The 25,320-nt window shown below is 37.6% G+C and overlaps 1 protein-coding gene across 5 annotated transcripts in view; it reads right to left on the bottom strand.

Moving 5' to 3' along the window:
- MAGI3 (membrane associated guanylate kinase, WW and PDZ domain containing 3) overlaps positions 1–25,320 on the bottom strand; it is a 306,588-nt gene that overhangs the window by 13,552 nt on the left and 267,716 nt on the right. For all 5 annotated transcript variants that reach the window (XM_030935106.1, XM_030935105.1, XM_030935107.1 and 2 more), the window contains 5 exons: positions 23,658–23,749; positions 21,778–21,970; positions 18,993–19,181; positions 13,457–13,642; positions 847–949 (listed from right to left, as the gene is read on the bottom strand). In XM_030935106.1, the coding sequence (XP_030790966.1) occupies positions 847–949; positions 13,457–13,642; positions 18,993–19,181; positions 21,778–21,970; positions 23,658–23,749 (763 nt within the window). The remainder of the gene's footprint in view (positions 1–846; positions 950–13,456; positions 13,643–18,992; positions 19,182–21,777; positions 21,971–23,657; positions 23,750–25,320) is intronic.

Here is a 25,320-nt window from a genome sequence, read left to right as displayed (position 1 = left end):
GAGGGCAGTTAAGCTGACCCCGTCACAGTGAAAAATGGCTCTCCTGCAGCACCAATGCCTGTGAAGATGCTGATTTCTGGAAATCTAGTTTTTGTTTCATGGCTAATATTTTCAATGAAAGAGGACAGAAATACACACAAAAACCTGCTCTGCTCAGGTGGCCTGATAACGATAGCAATCCATATGGGCCTGCAGTTTCCCTATGAAAACTAGGAGGACGGCCGGGTGCCGGTGGCTCAAGCCTGTAATCCCAGCACTTTGGGAGGCCGAGGCGGGCGGATCACGAGGTCAGGAGATCGAGACCATCCTGGCTAACACGGTGAAACCCCGTCTCTACTAAAAAAATACAAAAAACTAGCCGGGCGAGGTGGCGGGCGCCTGTAGTCCCAGCTACTCCGGAGGCTGAGGCAGGAGAATGGCGTAAACCCAGGAGGTGGAGCTTGCAGTGAGCTGAGATCTGGCCACTGGACTCCAGCCTGGGTGGCAGAGCGAGACTCCGTCTCAAAAAATAAAAATATAAAAAAATAAAAACTAGGAGGACCAAGAGTAGCAGAGCCAGATGCTACTGTCATTTCTTTCTAATCCTCGCATGTCAGGCAAGATTGGATAATTATGCTGTGCCTGGGATGGAGGCTGGAAGAGGGACGAAGGTACTGAATGGGTAGGTGTAGGCAATGGGGACGGTATTTGAGGAACAGGCAAGAGTTGTCACATTGACCTCAACAGCTGGCATCTGCATTACTGTATGGGGGTGGATGATGGGGAGTGGGCTTATGAATAGCAGAGCAATAAGGAGAGAATAAGGAAAAACAGAAACAAAAACAAAAAACCTGAGAATAGCCCCACCTGTCCCCAGGTATGTGGTTGGCCTGTGACTGTCCCATGGGCCTGTGCTGCAGGGCTGGGCTTTGCCTGGCTGAGTTTGTTCCTGATGGTGGACCATGATGCTCTGTTCAAATGAGAAAACAAAAGAAATAAGAATTTGTACATAAAAATGTGAAGACCAAGTGGATCTGTGAAAGTGAGACAGTAACAGATGGTTACTGCTATACTGACTTCAGTGGCTTTAGCATGAGCAGCACTATTGTCAGCTGTCTGGAACTGGCACATTAACATCTTTTTTCCCTGTGGCTTTTGATTAAAGTTTATGTGTCAGGAGAATAGGAATCATATTATGTCCCCATTTTCACCTTTGTTTTAGTCATCCATATAACATAAAATTCAGAAATGAATATAATATTTATCTAGAAGACAGAGCTCCAGGAACTATACTGTTGCCTATTCTATGGGTTTCCAGAGCACACACCTAATAATTGGTAACCCATTCTAGATAACAAAGTCAAGTCTCAGGAATGCTGGAACACGGAGGCCAGTCTGCAAACGAAACTCACACCTTTCAACCTGCATCCTCAATATAGGAGCAGTTATTTTGCCTGACACTGAGAACCAAAGACAAACTTACAGAATCCTGAGTGCTAACAAATGTTTATAAATATCCTACTGCTTCTATTTTCTCAGAACACCAATATAGGTAAAAACATTACATCTGCTTCTGTATCATTCCTAACAGCTCTGGATTCCCTGCTGTTCCTTGAAGGTAGCTTTCACAGCTAAGCATACTGACTGCCTGCACCTAGAACTAGATGGCAAGGAGGGGAGGCTGGCAGACTCATATTTTTGAAGTTGAAACTTTTGAACATTTTATTATGTTTAAATATAAAAGCATAGGATATTTAAAGTATCAGAGAGAGCGAGCACAGCTTAACGATTAAGACCATGAACTCTGAGCAAGATGGACAGAGTTTAAGCCTGACCCATCATTCACTAGCTGTGTGTTCTTGAGCAAATCTGTTATGTTATCTGTGCTTTGAATCGTCTTGTCTATGAAAGGGGAAATACAGTTATCTCATTGAGTTATAGTATCAAAGGAGCTTATAAATGTGCATGCTTAGAATAGTGCCTGGCATATAACAGTCACAATATAACAGTTTCTGTTATAACTATCATCATTTTCATCATCATCAAAATAATATCTCTCACTTGGTATTGCATTTCTCCTTAAGCATATATTCTGAAATCTTTACCTTGCTTTACAAAAATGTTAAATGTAGAGGATATTTTAAGTTAGAAAACCATATGGAAGCTGATATAACCTGAATCTTAGAATACAACAGAGAAAATCTCACGTTAAAGATAAAAGATATGAATATTAAGGAGCAGTTTCCATTGAGAAAGCTGAAACTTCAGGCTTCGCTACAATACATGCATCACTATTTTATGGCTTGGATTAAGTTGCTACTTTCCAAAGTTCTGTGAGACTAAAAACACAGATAAATCGCTTGTTTCTATTGAAAAACTTCTTGTAGCTAGAGAGTACTCTAAAAACACAGGCCAGAGAGTAGAAAGTGGCAGGAGGAAGAAATGGTATATGGCCAAGCCAGGTGGCTGGCCCCTGAGGATTTCTACGCCCTCTGGCTGCTAGGCTTAGGTGTGAACATGGATTTAACAACGTGTACCAGACCTGGAGATGCAGAACCAACCTCTGGACCAGAACTTATCCAGAGGGTTGTGTTTCTTCTTTAAAGTCAAGTATTCTAGGAAGGGAGGGTGGGGGTGGAGTGGGCTATGAACTTTTTTTTTTTGGAGACCTGGACATTGGCTGCTCTTTTATATTGCTATCATGAATTTTATTTTTCCTGAGTAACTTTAACAAGTTGTTTATACTGACCTCCTAACTGCTCTCTTTGCCACTGAAGAAGACTCCAGTTTTAACACACAAGTTGAAATATGCCACTGTCTTGTGTAAAAAACCTATGGTGGGCTGGGTGTGGTGGCTCACACCTGTAATCCCAGCACTTTGGGAGGCCAAGGCAGGCGGATCACCTGGTCAGGAGTTTGAGACCAGCCTGGCCAACATGGCCAGGCTGTCTCTACTAAAAATACCCTGTCTCTACTAAAAATACAAAAATTAGCTGGATGTGGTGGCACGCGCCTGTAGTCCCAGCTACTTGGGAGGCTGAGGCAGGAGAATCGTTTGAACCCAGGAGATGGAGGTTGCAGTGAGCCGAGATCATGCCACTGCATTCCAGCCTAGGTGACACAGCAAGACTCTATCTCAAACAAAAACAAAAACAACCTATGGTGACGTTTTCTTGCTCATAAGATACTATCCAACCTTGTTACCTGGGCACGCCTGCCTTTCCATTTCACCTCGTGTTGAAAATTTCACCTCCTCTGTGAAATCCTATCTGGCTCCTTAAGCACACTGTGATCACAATGTTCTCACAGCATTTCCCACATTGTGTCAGAGCTGACAGAACACTGTCTCTCCTACCATCCTCTGAACTCCTTGATTGCAAGAATCACACCTCAGTTATCTCAATATTCCTGTACTCGCTAGAAATTTCCAGAAGTTCTTCCACATTTGCTTCCTGGGTATGTCAATTTCAAGGTACCTGTCTCTAAACTTTACTGCCCAGTATAGAGTTGGATTCTTTTCGGTCACTGTAAATTAATGGTTAATATTAAGGGAATGAAAAATGATGGGGAAAATTCCATCTGCCAACAAGATGACTGGGAGATACTGGTAACTTTGCATATGGCCAAGAGAGATAATTTATCAGCGTTACTAGCTTGGCTATTGTAATGAGTGTATAACATCAGAGCGGGACAACAGAAGTAATATGATCAATTTCAAGTTTTCCTCTACCTTCCACTCTAGATGAGACATTTCAGTTTTAGGCAAAATGTACCACAAATTGGTGCAGTTACATGTTTTTTGTTGTCTTCATCAAATTTAAGTAAAACTTCCTATCACTGGGATTCTTTTCATTTTTAGTCCTTCAACCCGTGCTACATGCTACGTGGCTTCTCCATTTTTTTCTGTTATAAGCTATTTTACTTCACAAAGTCAAATATTTATTCCATAATGTCAAACAGGCCTATCTTCTCTCTGAATTTTATTTGAAAATTCTTAAAATAGTAAAGCAATGGGTTAAGTATATCTCTCCCTTGATGAGAATTCAGTTTTTGCTGGGCTTTCTGTCTGTAAGTATAGGTATGCCTCATTTCAGCGTACCTCACTATATTGCATTTTTTATAAATTGAAGGTTTGTGGCAACTCTGCATTGGGCGAGTCTATTGGAGTCATTTTTCCAACAGCATGTGCTCACTTTCATGTCTCTGTGTCACATTTTGGTAATTCTTCCAATATTTCCAACTTTTTCATTATTATTATATCTGTTATGGTGATCTGTGGTCAGTGATCTTTGATATTTATATTCTTGTACCCACTGGAAATTCCTAGGTTTTCCACCTTTGCTTACTGGGTATGTCAATTTCAAGTCACTTGTCTCTAATTGTTTTTGGGTGCCATGAACCACACCCATATAAAATGGCAAACATAATTGATAAATATGTGTGTGCTGACTGCTCCATCAACTAGCCTTTCCCCATCTTTCTCCCTCTTCTCAGGCTCTCTATTCCCTGAGACACACAATATTGAAATCATGCCAATTAATAACCCTACAATGACCTCTATGTATTCAAGTGAAAGAAAGAGTTGCACATCTCTCATTTTACATCAAAAGCTAGACATGACTAAGCTTAGTGAGGAAGGCATGTTGAGATCCGCGACAGGCTGAAAGCTAGGCCTCTTGTACCAGTTAGCCAAGTTGTGAATGCAAAAGAAAGTTCTTGAAGAAAATTGTAAATATTACGCCAGTGAACAAATGAATGATAAGAAAATGAAACAGCCTTATTGCTGGATATGGAGAAAGTTTTAGTGGTCTGGATAGAAGATCAAACCAGTCACAATATTTCCATAAGTAAAAACCTAATCGAGAGCAAGGCCCTAACTCTCTTCCATTCTGAGAGCTGAGGAAGCCTCAGAAGAAAAGTGTGAAGCTAGAAGAAGCTGGTTCATTAGGTTTAAGGAAAGAAGTCATCTCCATAACATAAAACTGTAAGGTGAAGCAGCAAGTGCTGATACAGAAGCTGCAGCAACTTTTCCAGAAGATTCAGCTAATCTTTGGTAAAGGTGGCTACACTAAACAACAGATTTTCAAGGTAGACAAAACAGCCTCTTATTAGAAAAAGATGCCATCTAGGACTTTCACAGCTAGAAAGGAGAAGTCAATGCCTGGCTTCAAAGCTTCAAAGGACAGGCTGACTCTCCTTACGGGCTAATGCAGCTGGTGAATTCATGTGCTCATTTACACTCCAAAAATCTTAGGGCCCTTACGAATTTTGCTAAATCTACTCTGCTTATGCTCTAAAAATGGAACAATAAAGCCTGGATGATAGCACATCTGTTTACAGCACGATTTACTGAATACCTTAATACCACTGTTGAGACCTACTGCTCAGAGAAAAAGATTCCTTTCAAAATATTACTGCTTACTGACAATGCACCTTGTCACTCAAGAGATCTGATGGAGAAATACAAGGAGATAAATGTTGTTTTCATGCCTTCCAATACAACATTCATTCTGTAGCCCATGGATCGAGGAGTAATTTTGACTTTCAAGTCTTAGTATTTAAGAAATACATTTGGTAAGTCTATAGCTGCCACAGATCATGATTTTTCTATGGGTCTGGGCAAAGCAAATTGAAAACCCAGAAAGGATTCACCGTTCTAGATGATATTAAGAACATTCGTGATTCATGGAGTAGAGGTCAAAAATATCAACATTAACAGGAATTTGGAATAACTTGATTCTAGTTCCCATGGATGACTTTCACAGGTTCAAGACTTCAGTGGAGGAAGTAACTGCAGATGTGGTAGAAATAGCAAGAGAACAGAATTAGAAGTAGAGCCTGAAGATGGGACTGAATTGCTGTAATCTCATGACGGAACTTGAACAGGTGAGGATTTTCTTCCTACAGATAAGCAAAGAAGTAGTTTCTTGAGATGAAATCTACTCCTGGTGAAGATGCTGTGAACATCATTGAAATGACCACAAAGGATTTAGAATAGTACATAACCTTAGTTGATAAAGTAGTAGCAAAGTTTGAGAGGATGAAGTCCAATTTTGAAAGAGGTTTTACTGTGGGTAAAATGCTATCAAACAGCATCACATGCTACAGAGAGATCTTTAGTGAAAGAAAGAGTCAATCAATGTAGCAGACTTTATTGTTGTCTTATTTTAAGAAATTGCTACAGCCACCTCAACCTTCAGCAACCACCACCCAAATCAGTCAGCAACCATCAACATCGAGGCAAGACCCTCTACCAGCATAAAGATTAAGACTTACTAAAGGCCCAGATGATCATTAGCATTTCTTAGCAATACAGTATATTTTCATTAAGGTATGTATATTGTTTTTTAAGATATACTGCTATTGCACACTTAAGAGACTATATAGTGTATAGTGCATTTAGTATAGTGTAAATATAACTTCTATATGCACTAGAAAACCAAAAAGTTCATGTGATTCACTTTATTGCAATATTCACTACCTAATGGCAGTGGCCCTATAACTGAACCTGCAGTATCTCCAAGGTATGCCTATAATAATATACTTAAGAGAAAGTGTATCTTCAAAAGATAAAAAACAAAATCCACAATTAAACTACAGGAATAAACATTATAATCTATTGAGAATCACCTTACCAAGAGTAAATAAGAACCCTATGAGACAACATTCTAAAACTCTTATTAAAGGACATAAAAGATGATCTGAGTAATTGGAAAGACAGTCCATGATCTTTGGTGGGATGACTTAATATGTAAAGATATTCTCCCCCCATCAAAAAAATATATATACATACACACATGTATATTTATATACACATAGACACAATATATCCCCAAAAAACTGCACTTTGACTTTTTTGGAGGAGCTTAATAATTTGCTCTAAAATTTTATATAGAAAAGTTCCATGAATATATAGTCAATTTCGAGAAACAGAGAGACAGATAGGTTTGCCCTAATAGGCAGATATATTAGGATATATCACAGATAAAAAAAATAAAAAACACACACACATATATCATCAGCCCAAGAACAAATAAACTAATAGAACAGAATAGAGAACTTGGAGACTCATGTTTAAAGGGGAAGTTGCTATACAGGAGAGATGACATCACAAATAAATAAGGCAAAGAAGTGCTGTCTAATAGCTGGTGTTGGGAAAACTGGCTCATGTTAAGAATAAAAAATAAAACCACATCCCTCCTAAAACTACATACAAAGGTAGGCTCCAGATGGATTAAAGACCTAGGTACAAAAATCAAAATTACAAATCTGGTATTAGATCATATAAAAGAAAGATCTCTGTGATGTGGGGGGAAATGACTTATCTTAAATAAAACCTCAAGAGTTTAAGCTGTAGGTAAAAAGTGACAAATTTGATTACATCTAAATTAAGAATTTCTGTATAATAAAGGGTACCATGGTCAAAGAACATAGATAGCAGAAAAAGATATTTATAGTCTCTAAAACAAAACTGTACTACTGAAGTCCATATAATTCATGAGCAACCACTAAATATCAACAAGACAGAAATCCCAGCAAGAAAAAAACTCAAGCGTATGAAGAGATGCTGAAATTCATGGACAATCAGAGAAATGCAAATTAAATAATGAGACAATACCTTCATGCTTTAGGCTAGCAAATTCAAAAGCTGATGATAACAAGTACTGGTGGGGAAGTAAAGGCATACAAATCCTCAATGTTTTGCTGGTGGGAATAGATGGATCCAACAATCTGACAGTATCAAATCAAGCACATGTATACCCTTTGATCAAGTAATTTCACTCCCAGAAATTCTCACACTGTTTTTTATTTTTTAAGAGATAAGGTCTTGCTATGTTATCTAGGCTGGCCTAAACTTCTGGGCTCAAGTGATCCTCCTGTGTAGCTAGGACTACAAGCATGTGCCACCAATGCCTGGCTTCTCACACTGTTTTGTAACATAGATATGTGAAGATGTGTATTATAGAATTGTTTGTAATACTGTAGTGTTGTAGGCAATGTGACTGTCTATAGGGAAGTGGACAGGTTATTTGTTGTAAATATTCATGGAAAACTATCAAGCAGTTAAAAGCAATCAATTATGTTCACCCAGCAATGATAAATCTTAAAAGCATATGATGCTATGATACCAAAACACAAGCACCGCCCCTGCAAATAGATGAATTAGACTTCTTCAGCATTAAAACTTTTGTCCATCAAAGGATAGTATCAAGAAAGTAAAAACATGAATGGAGACCGGGAGAAAAATACTTGCAAACCATGTATCTGATAAAGCTCTAGTATTCAGAAAACAATTCAATAATAAAAAAGACAAATAACTGAGTTATAAATGGCAAAGGATTTAAATAGACATTTATGTAAAGAAGATTTACAAATAGTCAATAAGCACATGAAAAGATGTTCAACATCATTACTCATCAGCAAAATGCCAGTCAAAACCACAATGAAATACCATTTCACACCCACTAGGATGGATAGAAAACAAACCCCCGAAACAGAAAATAAGTGTTGGCAAGGATATGGGGAAATGGAAGCCTCATATATTGCTGGTGGGAATATAAAAGGGTGCAGCTGTTGTGGAAAACCGTTTTGAAGTTCTTCAAAAAGCTAAACATAGTTACCATGCGACCCAACAATTCCACTCCTAGGTATACAACCAAGAAAAATGAAATCATACATCAACACAAAAACCTATAAAACAACGTTTGTAGTGGCATTATTCACAGTAGTAGAAACAACTCAAATGTCTATCAAATGATTAATAGGTAAGCAAAATAAATGTATGCATAATGAAATACTATTCATTAGTCATAAAAAGGAATGCAGTACTGATACATGCTACAACTAGGATGCACCTTGAAAACATTTTGCCAAGTGAAAGAAGCCAGACACAAAAGGCCACATACTGTACGATTCTATTTATATGAAATACCCAGCAAATCCACAGAGACAGAAAGTGAATTAGTGGTTGCCTAGGAATGCGGGTTTCAAGAGAATGGGAAGTGATTTCTAATGGGTATGAAGTTTCTTTTGGAGGCAATAAAATGTGAAACTAGTGGTAATGATTGCAAAATCCTATGAATATACTAAAAACCACTGAATTATACTAAAAAACCACTGAATTGCATATATATATAATTTTTTTTTTTTTTTTTTTTTTTTTTTTTGAGATGGAGTTTCGCTCTTGTTGCCCAGGCTAGAGTGCAATGGCTCGATCTCAGCTCACTGCAACCTCTGCCTCCTGGGTTCAAGTGATTCTCCTGCCTCAGCCTCCTGAGTAGCTGGGATTACAGGCACGTGCCCAGCTAATTTTGTATTTTTAGTAGAGGTGGGATTTCTCCATGTTGGTCAGGTTGGTCTCGAACTCCCGACCTCAGGTGTTCTGCCCGCCTTGGCCTCCCAAAGTGCTGGGATTACAGGCATGAGCCACTGTGCCAGGCTGAGCTGTATATTTTAGAATAATGACTTTTATAGTATATGAATTCTATCCCAATTAAAAAGAAAAAAAAGACACAACAACTAAATGCCACGAGGAATCCTGGATTGGATCCTGTTCAGTAAAATGGCATAAAAGAAAACAACAACAACATGGTTCTGAGAAAAACCCAGTGTAAAATCTATAACATTTACATAACTCAAAAATAAATGCCAACACACAACAAAAAATGTATTTTAAAAGACGTACAAATAAAATGCAGTACATAAAACATACTAGAATGTTTGCCAATGGGAGCAGTGAGAGAAATGAGAATGGAAAATGGAGACAAATGGGAATAAACAGATAAATAAATTGAAAACAAAACAAAAGTATTGCAACACTACCAGAATCATTCCAATAGGAGTACTTGGTAGCCTTTGGTAAGTCATGTTCACTCTTAAAATTAACAAGACCTGACAAAAAATTAGAAATTAATTTTGAAAAATTATATATATATATATATTTTTTTTACAGTAAGCAGAAACTATCAGACATAGTAAATTTATGTTCCATATTTAGAAACAAGATACCATGGCGGAGGAAGAGGCGGTAGTGTTGTGGGGAATGCCATATGATAGAGAATAGTCTCAAGTCCTGGCTACAGTTTGGAAGTCTTTTATGAAATATGACACTTGCCTTACAATTTCCTTGGCAACATAGGCACAAATATTAAACAGCATCTAGCAAGGGGGGATAAAAAGGATGGAGGGACCAAGAGCTGTTCTTTTTCTAGGTAACTGTCTTTTACCTGTTAATGGGGAATGGCTGATGGAGAGAAGGGGAGAAGTACCAGATGGGAAGCTCTGCTGCCCTGAGGTACTGATCTGAATGTGCGGTTTCTGAAAATAGCTTTAGAGTTATAAATACTCATTTGACTCTTTAGTGCAGTTGATAGATTTTATACTGAATTTTATGGGAAACCTGGAAGGCTTACAAAGTCCATGAATGAAATCTTTATAGACAGAAGGAAGATTTTCTGTTTTTTCCTAAGAAAAATAAGAGATTCTGAATGTTTTCATAGTTTAAAAAAACCTAGAGTATAATAAAATAATGTGTGATCACTGCAATGTGATTTAACATATAAAATGTATTTTAAGAGGCTGTGGCTGCATATGAAATATACTTTAAGTATATATCTGCTAGGGAGCTTCCCTCCACCCTTCTCTCTTTTCTCTGAACACGAACTGACGTTATACAGGAAATCTCAAGTGTCAGTCCACAAGCGTTTGGGCCAGAATGTGAAAGGGAACTTTCTTTTTTTTTTTTTTTTTTGAGACGGAGTCTCGCTGTGTCGCCCAGGCTGGAGTGCAGTGGCCGGATCTCAGCTCACTGCAAGCTCCGCCTCCCGGGTTCACGCCATTCTCCTGCCTCAGCCTCCCGAGTAGCTGGGACTACAGGCGCCCGCCACCTCGCCTGGCTAGTTTTTTGTATTTTTTAGTAGAGACGGGGTTTCACCATGTTAGCCAGGATGGTCTCGACCTCCTGACCTCGTGATCCGCCCGTCTCGGCCTCCCAAAGTGCTGGGATTACAGGCTTGAGCCACCGCGCCCGGCCGAAAGGGAACTTTCATTCTAAGAAAAATTATGAACAATCTTGGATAATCTCTCAGAGAAAACACCATCAACAGTAAACAGTAATTTTTGGGGGAAAAGTTACTGGAGAAAGAAGTAGTTTTTTTTCTCTAACAATCCATCCCAAGGCTACCCAAAGCGTGGTTCATAGACGAGATGCATAGAGTAAGCATTTAGAACATAGAGATGCATAGAGTAAGCATTTAGAACATAGACGAGATGCATAGAGTAAGCATTTAGAACATTTTTTAACCACAGGCAATTCATCTAACTGCTCTGTGACTCAGTCTCCTCATCTACGAGAATTGGAAAACCATAGTGCCTGCCTAGGATTATTGTATTAGTTAATATACATAAAGCATTTAGGACAGTGTCTGTCACATAGTACACCCTTATTAAATACTATTATTATTTCCTTGGCAAGTGAGATTTAAACACAGACCTGAATGAGGGAGCCAGTCATGCAGGTAAAATAATGATATTAGATGAGCACCCTAGGGTATTTATGCAGTTTCTGTATATTTTCACCTTTAACCTCTGATGATGATCCTGAAATAGATATTACTACTCCAATTCTACAGTTAAAAAAGTGAAGATTAGAAATATTAAGTAGCTTTTTTGTCATATAACTAGCTAATAGGTATCTGTGACCTTTGTCAAAAGCCTTACTTCTTTTATTGGGTTTAAATCGCCTCTGCTTAGGTAATGGGATAGAAGGCCTCAGAACTAAAATCTCCTAACTTTTACTTTGTTCACTCATTCATTTACTCATCCTTCATTCAAAACATATTTGCTGGCAAGGCACAGTGGCTCACCCCTGTAATACGAGCACTGTGGGAGGCTGAGGCAGGAAGATCGCTTGAGCCCAGGAGTTCAAGACCAGACTAGGCAACACAGTGAGACCCCATCTCAAAAAAAAAAAAGAAATTAAAAATTATGTAGTCCTAGCTACTCAGGATACTGAGGTAAGAGGATCACTTGAGCCCAGGAGGATGAAACTGTGAGCCACGACTGTGCTACTGCACTCTAGCCTGGGCAACAGAGTAAGACCCTGTCTCAAAAAAAAAAAAAAAAAAAAAAATGCTGAGCATCTAGTATCATAGTCAACCAATATGTTTTTTGTTTACAAAGAGCAGACCATTTAAACAGGGATATAGTTATGTAAGGATGATGTCCAATGAAGTGCAGAGATAGGAGGTGCTATGGGAGTTGGGGTCGGGCGGAGGCCATGTACACAGAGGCCAGTGAGGCCCAGCTCAGAGAGGGTGTGGAGAGAATACTGAGAAGTACATTTAAAAGGCAGGCTGAGAGCAAAATCACAGAACACTTTCTGGGCACAGAGTGGGGAAGCAGTGGAGCTTCTACAAGGGATTATTTTAAAAAAGAATCAGCAGAGTCTGAGAAGAGGGTAGGAATGGAATGGAGAAGGGAAAGAACAAAGGCAGGGATGTCACAGCATCTTGGAATCCTGCCCAGAATTCGACAGGACCTAAGGGAGCAGTAAAGTCAATTCAGGTCCACGCAGAAATACCCCCTACAGCATCTTGAACAGATTTATGTAATACCTTAGAAATAAATGGATGAGAATGGTATGGTAGGAACAGAAACAAAAGGTAGAACCAGGAAGTATAAAAGACTTGGAAACCAACTAGATTACAGGGTCATGGGGGAAAATGGAACATGAATACACATTATAGTATGAGGAATTTTAACATCAAAGACTGACTCTTCATAATTCTGTTTTTGGCTTCTTGTTTTGCAAAATCAGGAAAAATGAGAGCATTACATAGTGGTTATGTTGTAATTCACAAAGAATATGAACTGGTTAAAGATGGTTCCTAATTAGAAATTCTTAATGATCAAAAGGCAGCTTTACAGCAAGGCAAGACAGTAAACATGTTTGTAAGACTCCAGGGCTGCCAGTATGTGTTTTATGCCCCACTTACTAGCCATTCCCACACATTCTTTTACCCTGTTTACAAAGCGGCTGCCCACAACAAAGCCCTGCCCCCAAGGAAAGGCACACGGTGGCACTGGCCTGACATAAAAGACTTGATATCAACAGTGACTTTCTTTGAACTGTTTAAAGGATTTTCTCTCACTCAAGCCAAGACTTAAGACATTATTTTAAGAAAATAAGATCTGAAAAGTATTACCAGTCTCCTTCACTTCTGGGTGCTTGCTTCTCTAGCACATAAACAAATGGTCCACACTCACTAGCTGGATTATTTTTCTTGAGCTGCTGATAATTTTATAATAAGTTGTCCTTTAAGTTCATTAAATGGAAAAGGCGAAGAATGAGACTCCAGAGTGCATACACAGTTCTATCCCTGCAGTGATTCTGGCAGTGCTGGAGGAGGCCACTGCCTCCCACAGGTTTTGCGCCTCTCAGATCAGCTTGGGGCAGGCGGGTCTACTGGCTCCTTACCTTCTTCAGCAATGACCGTTAGTGTGACGGTGACACCAGCATCTTTGATCAGCTGAACAATGTTATCATGAGACAGTTCAACAATGGACTGCCCATTCACTGCAGAGATATGATCTCCAACTTTCAGTTTTCCACAGCGGTCAGCTGGACTTCCTTCTATGACTCGGCCAATTTTATGAGGAATAACTATGGGAAAAAAAAACAAAAAAACAAAAAACCAGGTTTTTCAATTATTTTAGATTTCTGCTAGTATAGATTTATAATCATCATCATTTAAAAATTCAACATAACATCAAAGAAAAATGTTTAAAAACATAACAGAAAAGTACCACACGTCATCATCCCATCCAAACGCAAGTATTTTCATACTTCTCACTTTTGCCCACATACATACTCTTTACACAGTTGTAATCATAGTATATAAACCTCTTTGCTATCTTCTACCTACCAGAAACCTTTTTCTGATTTTTACATTATCATCCTAATTGTTCTGTTTAAGAGTTATTAATCTCACTGATACCACCTGACTGATCAGATATCTCATTGTTTATCGTTGATCATTTAAGCTGCATCAAGTTTTTAGCTATTTTAGAAACTGCTACGATAAGATAATCTTTGCTTCTGTTAAAGGGGCACTTGCTCCCATAAGGAACCTTGCAAATAAATGCAGGTCAAACTCAGGTTTAGCACTCAGTAGTTATTGGTCAGAAATTCAGGTACAGTGAAATGACTGACAATTAAAATGAATCATACTTAATTCCACAGGTAAATTAATTCCTCTTATTTATGCCTTTGGCTCTTTTTAAAATTTGAAAAGCTGAGTGGAATTGGAACATTAAATGTTAAGTGTTAAGACTACTTGACTCATGGATCAAATTCTATACCAAATACACAAAGCTGAGTCTAATACAATTGCAAAGATGCTCTGTGCAGCTCTACTGTATCTCTGGCTAAGGGCCTTCCTGGACTAACTATTAAGACATTCTGCTATAATTATAGCTTGAAATGAGTTCTCATATATTCAGGAAATCTTGTCAAAATATTTTCCACCATGCAACTGGCAACATTTGTATTAGGAAACAAATGTTCCTTCTATGTCCTCTGAGAATTTCCTAGCCTAGGTCAATAAACTTTAAACTTATCAGATATGTGGGCTCCTGCTGACTACTGACTGATTTGAATAGGGATACTTCATGTTTTTGAATGGCACTGTGAATGATGTTTAATTTCCATAGTAAAACCCGCTCCTTACTAGTATGTCTGCATCATATCTAGGAGTATGTAAGGGACATTTTAATAGACCTTCGTTTGGACTAGAAAAGTTATTCTTGATGATAATTTATTTCTCTACAGACAGTGCCCTGGCTCTTCTAGGAATACACAGTGGGAGATTTTATCCTAAAATAGAGTAAGTCAGTGTTGGAAGGAAGTGCCTTTTAGCTCTGAATTATGTCAAGCACTTATTATTCTATTTTCCTTACAAACAACGTAATTAGAGAAATGCCAGTGCAGAAAGGGCCATGTCGTATGCCAGGCATTATGAGTTGATTCACTAATTCTACAACAGGTGGCACACCAGAAACATATGGCAGGTCATATGGTGGCCCTGTGGTGACCTTCTAAATCAATATCTCAGTTATTCTCCTTTTTACAAAAGATTTACTTAAACATAGTGTTCTTTCTAGATTCCCTGAGAAGAAAACCATTCAGTTCCTTGGCTCACTAAAAGGAGTTTGTTCAGACTTGGGAAAGCATTAAAATAGAATTAATTTCTGAAATCTTCGTGGTCCCCTTTCGCAGCCTGTGAGCAATGTGGTAAAAAGAATTGATGCATGGTGGTGGTATACAACTTCCTAAAGGGCTGGTTATCTGGATCAGGGAAGGTAAAAGTAGTCAGATTGTTACTGTCTTAGTATTTATAGCAGTATCACTAGAACAGTTAAAAACAGCAAACAGACCAGTAGAAAGGTAACTTCTGAACATTTTCTAAACGGACTGGGAAACTGTTTAAGGTAACCCCTTAGAGTTCACATAGCTAGGGAAAAGCCTTCAGTCCTGCCTTATTTTTGTTGATACGCAAAGTCTACAGGCATTTGCCATAAAGCCAGCTTATCCATCTTCATTCATCTTTGGCCTAAATCTGTCTCATAGCCTGGCTTGTCCAGATCCTGAGATCACTTTAGTGCTCTTAAAACATTTCTTTTCAGGAAAACAAAGAACAGTAACTGGAAATGTTTCCTTTTCAAAGAAATCCTTTGCAAGTGGAACTGAAAACTGTATGATAAGAAGGAATAACACTAAAAGCTCTAAAGTACTGGTAAAGCAAAAACTAGCCACGTCTTTTTAATCTTAAATAGAGGCCTTTTCTAAATACTCCATTCATTCAGCACTTAGACAAATTGTGAGGATGCTGGACCTGGATCCCTGATCTTTGAAAAAGTCAACAGTAGAGAAATTCAGAATTCCATAACTGATACCACAGATGCTACTAGGAACTCTTCTTGAGACATACGTCATCAGAAAATACCTGAGACAAGGTCCATAAAGAATGATCTGGCCAGGCACAGTGGCTCACGCCTATAATCCCAGCACTCTGGGAGGCCAAGCGGGAGTTCAAGACCAGCCTGGCCAACATGGCAAAACCCCGTCTCTACTAAAAATACAAAAAACATTAGCCAGGTGTGTTGGCACATGCCTGTAATCCCAGCTAATCAGGAGGCTAACGCACGAGAATCACTTGAACCTGGGAGGCAGAGGTTGCAGTGAACTGAGTTCGCACCACTCCGCTCCAGCCTGGGAAACAGAGAAAGACTGTCTCAAAGAAAAAAAAAAGAAAAGAATGATCTATTCTGACAGACAGGTTTCCTGCCTTTCCACCTGTGCTAACTCCTTTCTGAACCAAATCTTCTCTATCATACAGCTTGCAGCAAGTATTCAGTCTCTGTGAGTGAAAGCTCCTCATTTGAGCTTTCCCCAGGACCCCTTTTCTGTCTATATGTGAAAAATAAAATTCTAACAAGAATACTCTCAGGCCTCAACATTTTATGAGATTATTAACTAGCATTTCAGTGAAATTATCAATTCTGGTTTTACACAAGGACTGAAAATCTCAAGTACTTTACATAAAATTCATCAACAACCTGAGCCTAATTTACCATTCAGCCTGATAATTAATGAGTTGCAATTACTCATTTCCTGCCACACGTGAGCTGCTGCCTCAATCTTACATTTTAATTGGGCTTTCTTTCCTATCTCATTATTAAGTATTGACGAACTTTTAAAAGTTTTTTTAAAAGAAAAGTTAAGAGACGGTTACGATTTTCTAAATAATAATGATGATGATAGCAACGGCAGCAAAAGCTGCAACAAGCAATAGCAGCTAACATTTACTGAAGGCCTTGGCTAAGGGCTTCACATACCCTGTCTCCTTTAATCCTCACATTCGTGAGACAGGGAGTGTCTCTATCATCCTCATTTTACGGAAGAAACTGGAGCTCTTGGAGGGAAAATAAGTTGCCCAAGATCAGACAGCTATTAAAAGATATAAGCAGGACTTGAATCCAAGTTTGTTGGATTACAAAACCCAACACTTAATGACACTATCATATACAGAGATGAAGTAGCTCCATAGGTACAACCATCAAAATAGTAAAAAATGATTGAAACAAGGAAATATAAAACTACTTAAAGATTTTTAAAGTTTTAAAAATTTACCAATATATACAAATAAAAATACGTAATTAAATTTTAATACTTAAATTTAATACTCAATTAAATTTTAATATCATTGAAATCTAATATAACAAATTTTAAATATAAACAAATGTAAAAATATGCTCAAACATATTTAAGCAGTGAAACTTATTTTACTGAATTTCTCTATATAGCTTAGTTTTATGGTGAACATCAGACTCTCCCCAAATTTCTGTAGTGCTAGAAAGGGAATATCTTCAATACAGAAAGTGGTTAGCATCTGTCTACTAGAGTAATACTCTCACTCTTTTTGTTCATCTGAATGCCTGGGGTTATCATATGTTACGAGAATGACAATATCATTATCCTAAATGGTTATCTGTTTTTGGAAATACTGATTCCAATGACATAACATGAAAACCACCTAAAAGCTGCTTTTCTTTCATTTTTCTGACACAGGCCATATTATCATCCTCACAGCATCAGTGACAGTTCCAGTTCCAAGTGTTTCCATGGCAACTGCTTTGGGAAAATGGAAACTAGTATCAGTGAGCAGTGACCTAATACTATAGCAATAACTCATCCATGTCATGGACTCTTTTCCCCTTATACACTTCCATTAATTTTAGCAAGATTTTTGCAAACTTGCTTTGGCTCACAACACTTTCGTAAAACTGTTTTCTTTTTTTTAAACTAAGGTTTTAGCAACCACTTGGTCTAAAAGGCTCTCACTATTCAAAATATAATCAAACTGACTTGTAAAGGCAAGGGCACATTTTCATGTAGTCAGAGATTTTTATTATTTGACTTGGGGCTGGGTTCTCATATTCAACTGGATTTTATAATTATATTAAAAATTATTATTTTATAGAAACATCAAGACAAATATTTCATTTGCTGAATCGTAACAGCCCTGAATATATCAGATGTAATTCCTCCTTTGATCATGGAACTGATATAAATACATTCATCTTCTGGATTAGAATACTCTGTTAAATTCGGTTCAAGATATTTTAGATTCATTTTCTAATTGTTAACAAAATTTTTACCTTTCAATGAAACATTTATAAAAAGTATGCCTCTTATTCAACAAGAGTAATTTATAGCTGTACTACAGCAATTATTATTAAATAATAACATTAAATATCAAAGACATTTGGGTCAAGATTTTTCTATTAATCTGCTTTGCTTGTTCTCAATTGCTTCTAGTCTTTAATTCTTTTCTATATACACGATTTATCCTAATTTTCAAAACCTATGCTCCCATTTTTTTGTTTTTATTTTTTTATTATACTTTAAGTTCTAGGGTACATGTGCACAACATGCAGGTTTGTTACATACGTATACATGTGCCATGTTGGTGTGCTGCAGCCATTAACTCGTCCTTTACATTAGGTGTATCTCCTAATGCTATCCCTCCCCTCTTCCCCCACCCCACAACAGGCCCTGGTGTGTCATGTTCCCCTTCCTGTGTCCAAGTGTTCTCAATGTTCAATTCCCACCTATGAGTGAGAACATGCGCCCCCATTTTTTTAAAAGTCAGCATTATACCTTTCATTAAATCCATATCTATTACATATTATCTTCAGTATAACCTTGATGCAAATGGAGCTACTGAGACTTAGTAAATATTTTATAGAATGTGAGATAATAGATAAACCTGAAGCCTAGAAAGTTTGGTTCAGATTACCTAATTTTGAAAATAAGGAAAGTATTCACCATTCTTAAAAAGATAAGTACCTAAGGCATTTTATACATAGTTCCTAATTATTTCATAAACTCCAGTGGGAGCCTCAGAAAACTGGACTTGCAGGGAGAGACAATAAGATATAATATCCCTTACCTCCTGGAGGTGGTTTGTTTTTGGAAGTGAGGATGACAAAGCCAAATCCTTCATTTTCCTTTCGTTGCAAGACAACATCATAGGGCTCCTGGGGTACAGGCCTGGCTGCGACCTCTGCCCGGTTCAGGCGGGGAGATCCATTCTGTGTTGAAATGAAGACCTGAGAGCTGTCGTCCTCAGGTTGTTTTTCTATAATAAACATGATCAGTTTTGATATTTCTGGAACATCATAATTTCTGGTGACTAAAGTGTTTTTATGCTAAGCCCCTCACAGAAAAATTCAGTTTCTAATAACATAAAGAATAGAAAAGCAGCCCCACATGTGAGCTTTGGGTGTAATCTGAGTGCAGATTTAGGCAACAACAGTCCATCCGACTTCCCAGATACTCAGAGTCGATTACTGAAAAATACATACAATCTCAAGTTGTCGTTTTTCTTTCCCCCCTCCCCGAGATGGAGTCTCGCTCTGTCACCTAGGCTGGAGTGCAGTGGCGCGATCTCGGCTCACTGCAACCTCTGCCTCCGGGGTTCAAGCAATTCTCCTGCCTCAGCCTTCCGAGTAGGCGGGATTACAGGTGCCCACTATCATGTCCGGCTAAGTTTTGTATTTTTAGCAGAGATGGGGTTTCATCATATTGGCCAGGCTGGTCTTGAACTCCTGACCTTGTGATCTCATTTTAAAGGAAGCTTTTAAAAGTTTCTGTGAGATTTGATAGTAAAAAATTCTTCTTAAAACTGTTCTAGTTCCATCAAGGTTTATAACATGGACCAATAATTTTAACAAAACACATAATGAGGAATGACACAATGAACTTCCTTTTAAAATCAATTATAAATATAATTTAGTTCAGTGACTGATACTCATTGATGTCTGTCTTAGAGGTTAAAGCATCAGGGCAGAAATGTTGCCCCATTGTAACAGTTTGCTACCTGTACAGGATTTGTAGCATATGATGATGTGTTTTGCAATTGCAGCTTCCTGAGTGATGATATAAGATGAGTTCACCATTAGCAGTTCTCAGCCTTCCACCTCCCCAACCCTCACCCCTCAACTTGCTGGGACACATAACAAGCTGTCCACATGAACAGCAAACACTTCTAGGCACAGACAGGGTCATATGAAATTCCTGATAAATGGCCAATTAACCTACACCTTTTTCTGCTCTTTTATCAGAACTTGAGAATGGCAAAGTCCTAATTGATTTTTTAAAAAGGACATTTTTTCCCCATAATTTAGTACAAACCATTGTTAATAATAACCACAACACACTGCAGTTGTGTACATATTTATAAGGTCTCTTTTTGGCTGAAAATTCACATGGTTTTAAGAGTATGTTTCTTTTTTTTTTTTTTCAAAATGCATGGTTAGAATGTATTAGCTAAAATATCTCCAACAATACCACACTACTATGAAACTTCTTCATGATTCTTTCCAGGGAAGAGCCAATTTGTAGGTTGTATAACATCACAATTTTACTGTAAGTAGTTACATTTGGCCTCCAACAAAACCAAATTGAGGCAGTACTGCATTACAAAATCTGTATGCATCTCTAAAAGGCTGGTATTTACCAAAGGAGGCAGGCCTTTACTTTGAATGTTGCAATAAAAAATACAGTGCCTCATTTTTAAGAGTGAGGTAAATATTCATCCAATTAACAATTTATTATTGTCCACTTTGTACCAGACAGGCACTCTTCTAGGTGCTGAGGATACAGGAGATAACTAAACAAATAAAAAATCATAGCTTCATGAGGCTTATATTCTTGTGCTACAGAGTTGTATTTTTCTAATTTTAAAGTGGCAAGAATTCACTTATAAGACTTCCTAATTATTCATAAAGCTACTGATGAGAAACTATAAGAGATATTCATATCCTAATGTTATAGTTTAAACCCTGATCTCTGAATTAAACTGTAAGTTTTAATCCAGGCCCTACCTCTTACCAGTTATTTGTTTCTTAACCTTTCTCTGAGTAGTCATAGAACTAGACAATGACCTCATAATGTTGTGAAGATTAAATAAAATAATTCATGCGTCTATGACATAGTAAGCACTCAATAAATGTTAAATTATACTAAAACTTCCCAAGTAGAAACATCCCACTTTCCTTTAGTAGTTCAGATTTCATTGGGATCCAAAAATCTTTGTACATTCAGCAAGTGGGATATCTTGGTATGACTAAATAACTTTTTATTTGCTATAAAAAAAAAAAAATTTAGGCCAGGCATGCTGGCTCATGCCTGTAATTCCAGCACTTTGGGAGGCTGAGATGGGCGGATCATTTGAGGTCAAGAGTTCGAGACCAGCCTAGCCAATGTGGTAAAACCCCATCTCTGCTAAAAATACAAAAATTAGCCATGTGGTGGTATGCTACTCAGGAGGCTGAGGCGGGAGAATCGCTTGAACCTGGGAGGTGGAGGCTGCAGTGAGCTGAGCTCATACCACTGCACTCTAGCCTGGGTGACAGAGTGAGACTCTGCCTCAACAAAACAAAACAAAACAAAACAGGATTTAAATCAATACTCCCACCTATAATACCACATTTGCGAAATGCATCAATATATGAAAATAATCTTAATACAGAAACCCAAAATGTATTTTTTTATAGTAGTATTATTTCTGAATCCTTTTGTCTTTGCATGGCCTTCCACAGTGAGGCCTGGATCACACCAAATGAGTTATCTCAGATACTAATGAATGTAATAAAATAACAAAACTACACAGGAGGTAGACTAGTATCTTTGTTTCTTTTTGAACTTTCCAGAGCAGGAACAAGTTCACATACCTCCATAGAAGATCTTTCGTCTGACAGTTAGTAACACATGGCCATTTCGAGCAGCAGTCGTCATGAGGTCCAAGACTTGTTTGTGTGATTTCCCTTTAACAGGAATTCCATCAATGCACATTAGTTCATCAGCTGCACGGAGCCGACCATCTTTCTCAGCTGCTCCCAGGGGAATAATAGCCCCGATATATATCTGATAAGATAACAAAGTATAGTTTGGTCCACAGTGTAAAGTTTAGCTGAAGAGTTAATGAATTCCTAACTTAGCATTGTGCAAACCAACAGATTTTTGCAGTTCAACTATGAAAACAGTCATATTTTAGAAAGGTATTATCTGGGAAAGTGCCCATTCTCCAAAATGGCACTTCAAATAACCACACTGTATTATGTAATCCCTTATAGATCCTCAGGGCTGTGTACAAAGGAAACAGAAAATACGAAGTTGTTCAATAACTCAAAATGCACCACCATTATCCCCATCATTACAATGAAACAAAACACTAAACTCAGAAAATAGAAATCTGCATAGTAGCTATTAAAAGTCTGTTCAATGTCATCAGGCAAGATTTTCTACATACTGTTCACAGCAACTGAGATCATTCTCAATGGTACTCCCATCACATAAGACTAACAGTACAAGTTCAATATACACAGCACAGAGACATTTCTTCTTTCTAAATCTCAATGGGAACAGAGTGGCCTGAAGCTCACTTGTATCTAAGTGAACAAATCTGGTTCACTTTGCTCACCAGCATTAGAATCCTATTAATTAGGCAATTCAGAATGTTTGAGCTAGTTTCAGAGCTGCTAAAATCTGACATTCAAGAGAAAAGAAAGGTTTCTTCTAAGTTGTTTGAGACAAATTCTTAAAATGTCTAAGTGAACATTATGATTATCAACAAAATAGGAAGCAATAAAACAAAAATACAAATACCACCAAGAACAATTAAAGTATCTACTATTTGTTCTACATAGGGCAACCTGCCTTAAGCTTTATGTGTCTCCAATGACTGTTGTAACTGTAACCAATATGACCAATTAGAACAAATTTATACTACATAAATCAAATGTTTTATTCAGAAATAAGAAGTCTGTAATTTTTAAAGATTACTGTTCTTCACCTAACTTCCAACCATAATATAGTCTTTTTTGATATTATATAAAAGAAAATGCAAATATGTTCTTAAAAATTCTATAGAACACATTACTTGTTATTCAAACCAAGAGCAAAACTTAGAAACAAAACCCACTACATTTGTTCTCTAAAACAAGTTTATGTGAGAATCATATGTAAACAAAATCCTAGACTTCAGATGCTTTGCAAATACAACCCTTATGCCTCTGGACAAAAATATTAATTATTTTATATTCCTCTAGTTTCAAAGTAACAGATGAAATGACATGCAAAGTACTGAGCATGAAAATGCCAACCTATTAATAAGATGAGGTGAAACAATATACACAGGCTCATGCCAACCATTTATGGAGCATTCAGCAGAAGTAATAGTGGGAAAGAGGACATGGGATTATAGGTTTCTTAGAGAAGGAAAATGTCTTAGACTCTGTTTAATGAGGGCAAAGGAAAATACAAACTTATAATAAGCTTTATGTAGTTATTCACACAGAGAAGTAAATAAATTAATCACTGTCTAATTTGCAGCTGACATATTCAGTTTTTACTCACAGTTTTTAGCCTCAGCTACACCCCAATAACTGAGGGACTATGATACTAATAGAAATGCAGTTCTTCCTCATATTAATGAAACTGTTAGAGGAAAAAAAAAACTTAAAACACAAAACAAAACACACCATAATCCACCAAATCACCACTCAAAACGTTTGAACAGTAAACAGCCATGTTCCAAAGAAGTGACACTTACAGACTGGTCAGGTCCATCTCCTCCTAGCACCCTGAAGCCAAACCCTGACTCTTGTTTTCGAAGAAAAACATCCAAATCTTTGGTGTTTGGTGCTAAGGAAAATCAGAAAATATAAATATTTTGATTTATTTTAAAAGGACTAAAACAAAACAAAGTTCAATAGTGGATATTATAGAGTAAGACAATAAACTATAATCTCAGAACTTTTTAATACGTGAAAATTTGCACAGGAGTGTAACACACACACACACAATTCAACTATAAATCCTTGTTTTGAGCTCTAAGCAAAACTGTATCAAGACTGTTTAGAAGCATTTACTCTCACTTCCATATACTCAGTACTACACTGTCATTAACTTTTAATGCTGTCCAATCAATATAACAATGTTGAATTCAGAATGATCAAACTTGAGTTTGATATTTGACAGGTGCAAATGACCTAACTTAACACTTGGGTAAGGTACATTAAATCCTAGGAAAAGAGTGCCTATAAAATACCTTATTCCTGCTCTCAAGCTGATACCTTTCTCTCAGAAAAGTATTCCATATGAACTACTTACCTAGCCTGGTTTTGCAAAATGATAGCATTTTAAATGAAAATAATTAAGAACTAACATTTATTATTAGCCCCATTTTCTAGGTGGGAAAACAGGTTCTAAGTAAGTTGGCCATTGTCACACAGCAAGTGGTGAAGCTAAGATTTAAATCCAGGTTGATTTCCAGGGTCTAATCTCCTAACCCATACTATCGTACCCTGAAAGGTTAGGTTGTATTCCTTAGAATATTAAGCAGGAGGATTGCTTGAACCTGGGAGGCGGAGGTTGCAGTGAACTGAGATAGTGCCACTGCATTCCAGCTTGGGCAACAGAGCGAGACTCCATCTCAAAAAAAAAAAAGAATATTAAGTCACAAAAATCTATTTCATGACTAAAATTTTTTCATTGGGAAAATATTAATGTTATTTATAGGTAAGAACATACATAATAAAATACATAAATAAAATATTAATGTATTTACTATAAAGAGAAAAGAAATAAACATGTCAGGGAACTATATAAAAAGTGAGATTAGTCAATTCCTGATAATATTCTATAGAAGCAATATCTTTTGATATATACTTCCTATTAAAATTGTAGAACTTTAGAGATTAAAAGAGTCCACTTTGGGAAGCCGAGGCGGGTGGATCACGAGGTCAAGAGTTTGAGACCAGCTTGACCAACATGGTGAAACCCCGTCTCTACTAAAAATGCAAAAATTAGCCAGGCGGGCTGGCACACACCTGTAGTCCCAGCTACTCAGGAGGCTGAGGTAGGAGAATTGCTTGAACCTAGGAGGCAGAGGTTGCAGTGAGCCAAGATCTTGCCACTGCACTCCAGCTCCAGGTGACAGAGCAAGACTCTGTCTCAGAAAAAAAAAAAGAGTCATGAGTTCAACTCCCTTATTTTATGGGTGAAGCTTGATGGGACTGCAGAGTTTATACCAGTTTTAACAATGTATCAGGCTATGAATGGAAAGTATGAAGAAAGGGATTCGACATAGTTATGCTAATTGAAATGATTGCTTTGCTATGCATACAACGGGTTTTCATCTTTCTGAATATGGATTGGGATTATCAAGATGTAGTTCTGCAATTAATTAAATAAGCATTAAGTCAATTACACAT

The sequence above is a fragment of the Rhinopithecus roxellana genome, chromosome 8 (assembly GCF_007565055.1).
Source record: "Rhinopithecus roxellana isolate Shanxi Qingling chromosome 8, ASM756505v1, whole genome shotgun sequence".
Classification (NCBI taxonomy): domain Eukaryota; kingdom Metazoa; phylum Chordata; class Mammalia; order Primates; family Cercopithecidae; genus Rhinopithecus; species Rhinopithecus roxellana.
The sequence above is the reverse complement of the archived record's forward strand: the minus strand, read 5'-3'. Positions and strand labels throughout refer to the sequence as shown.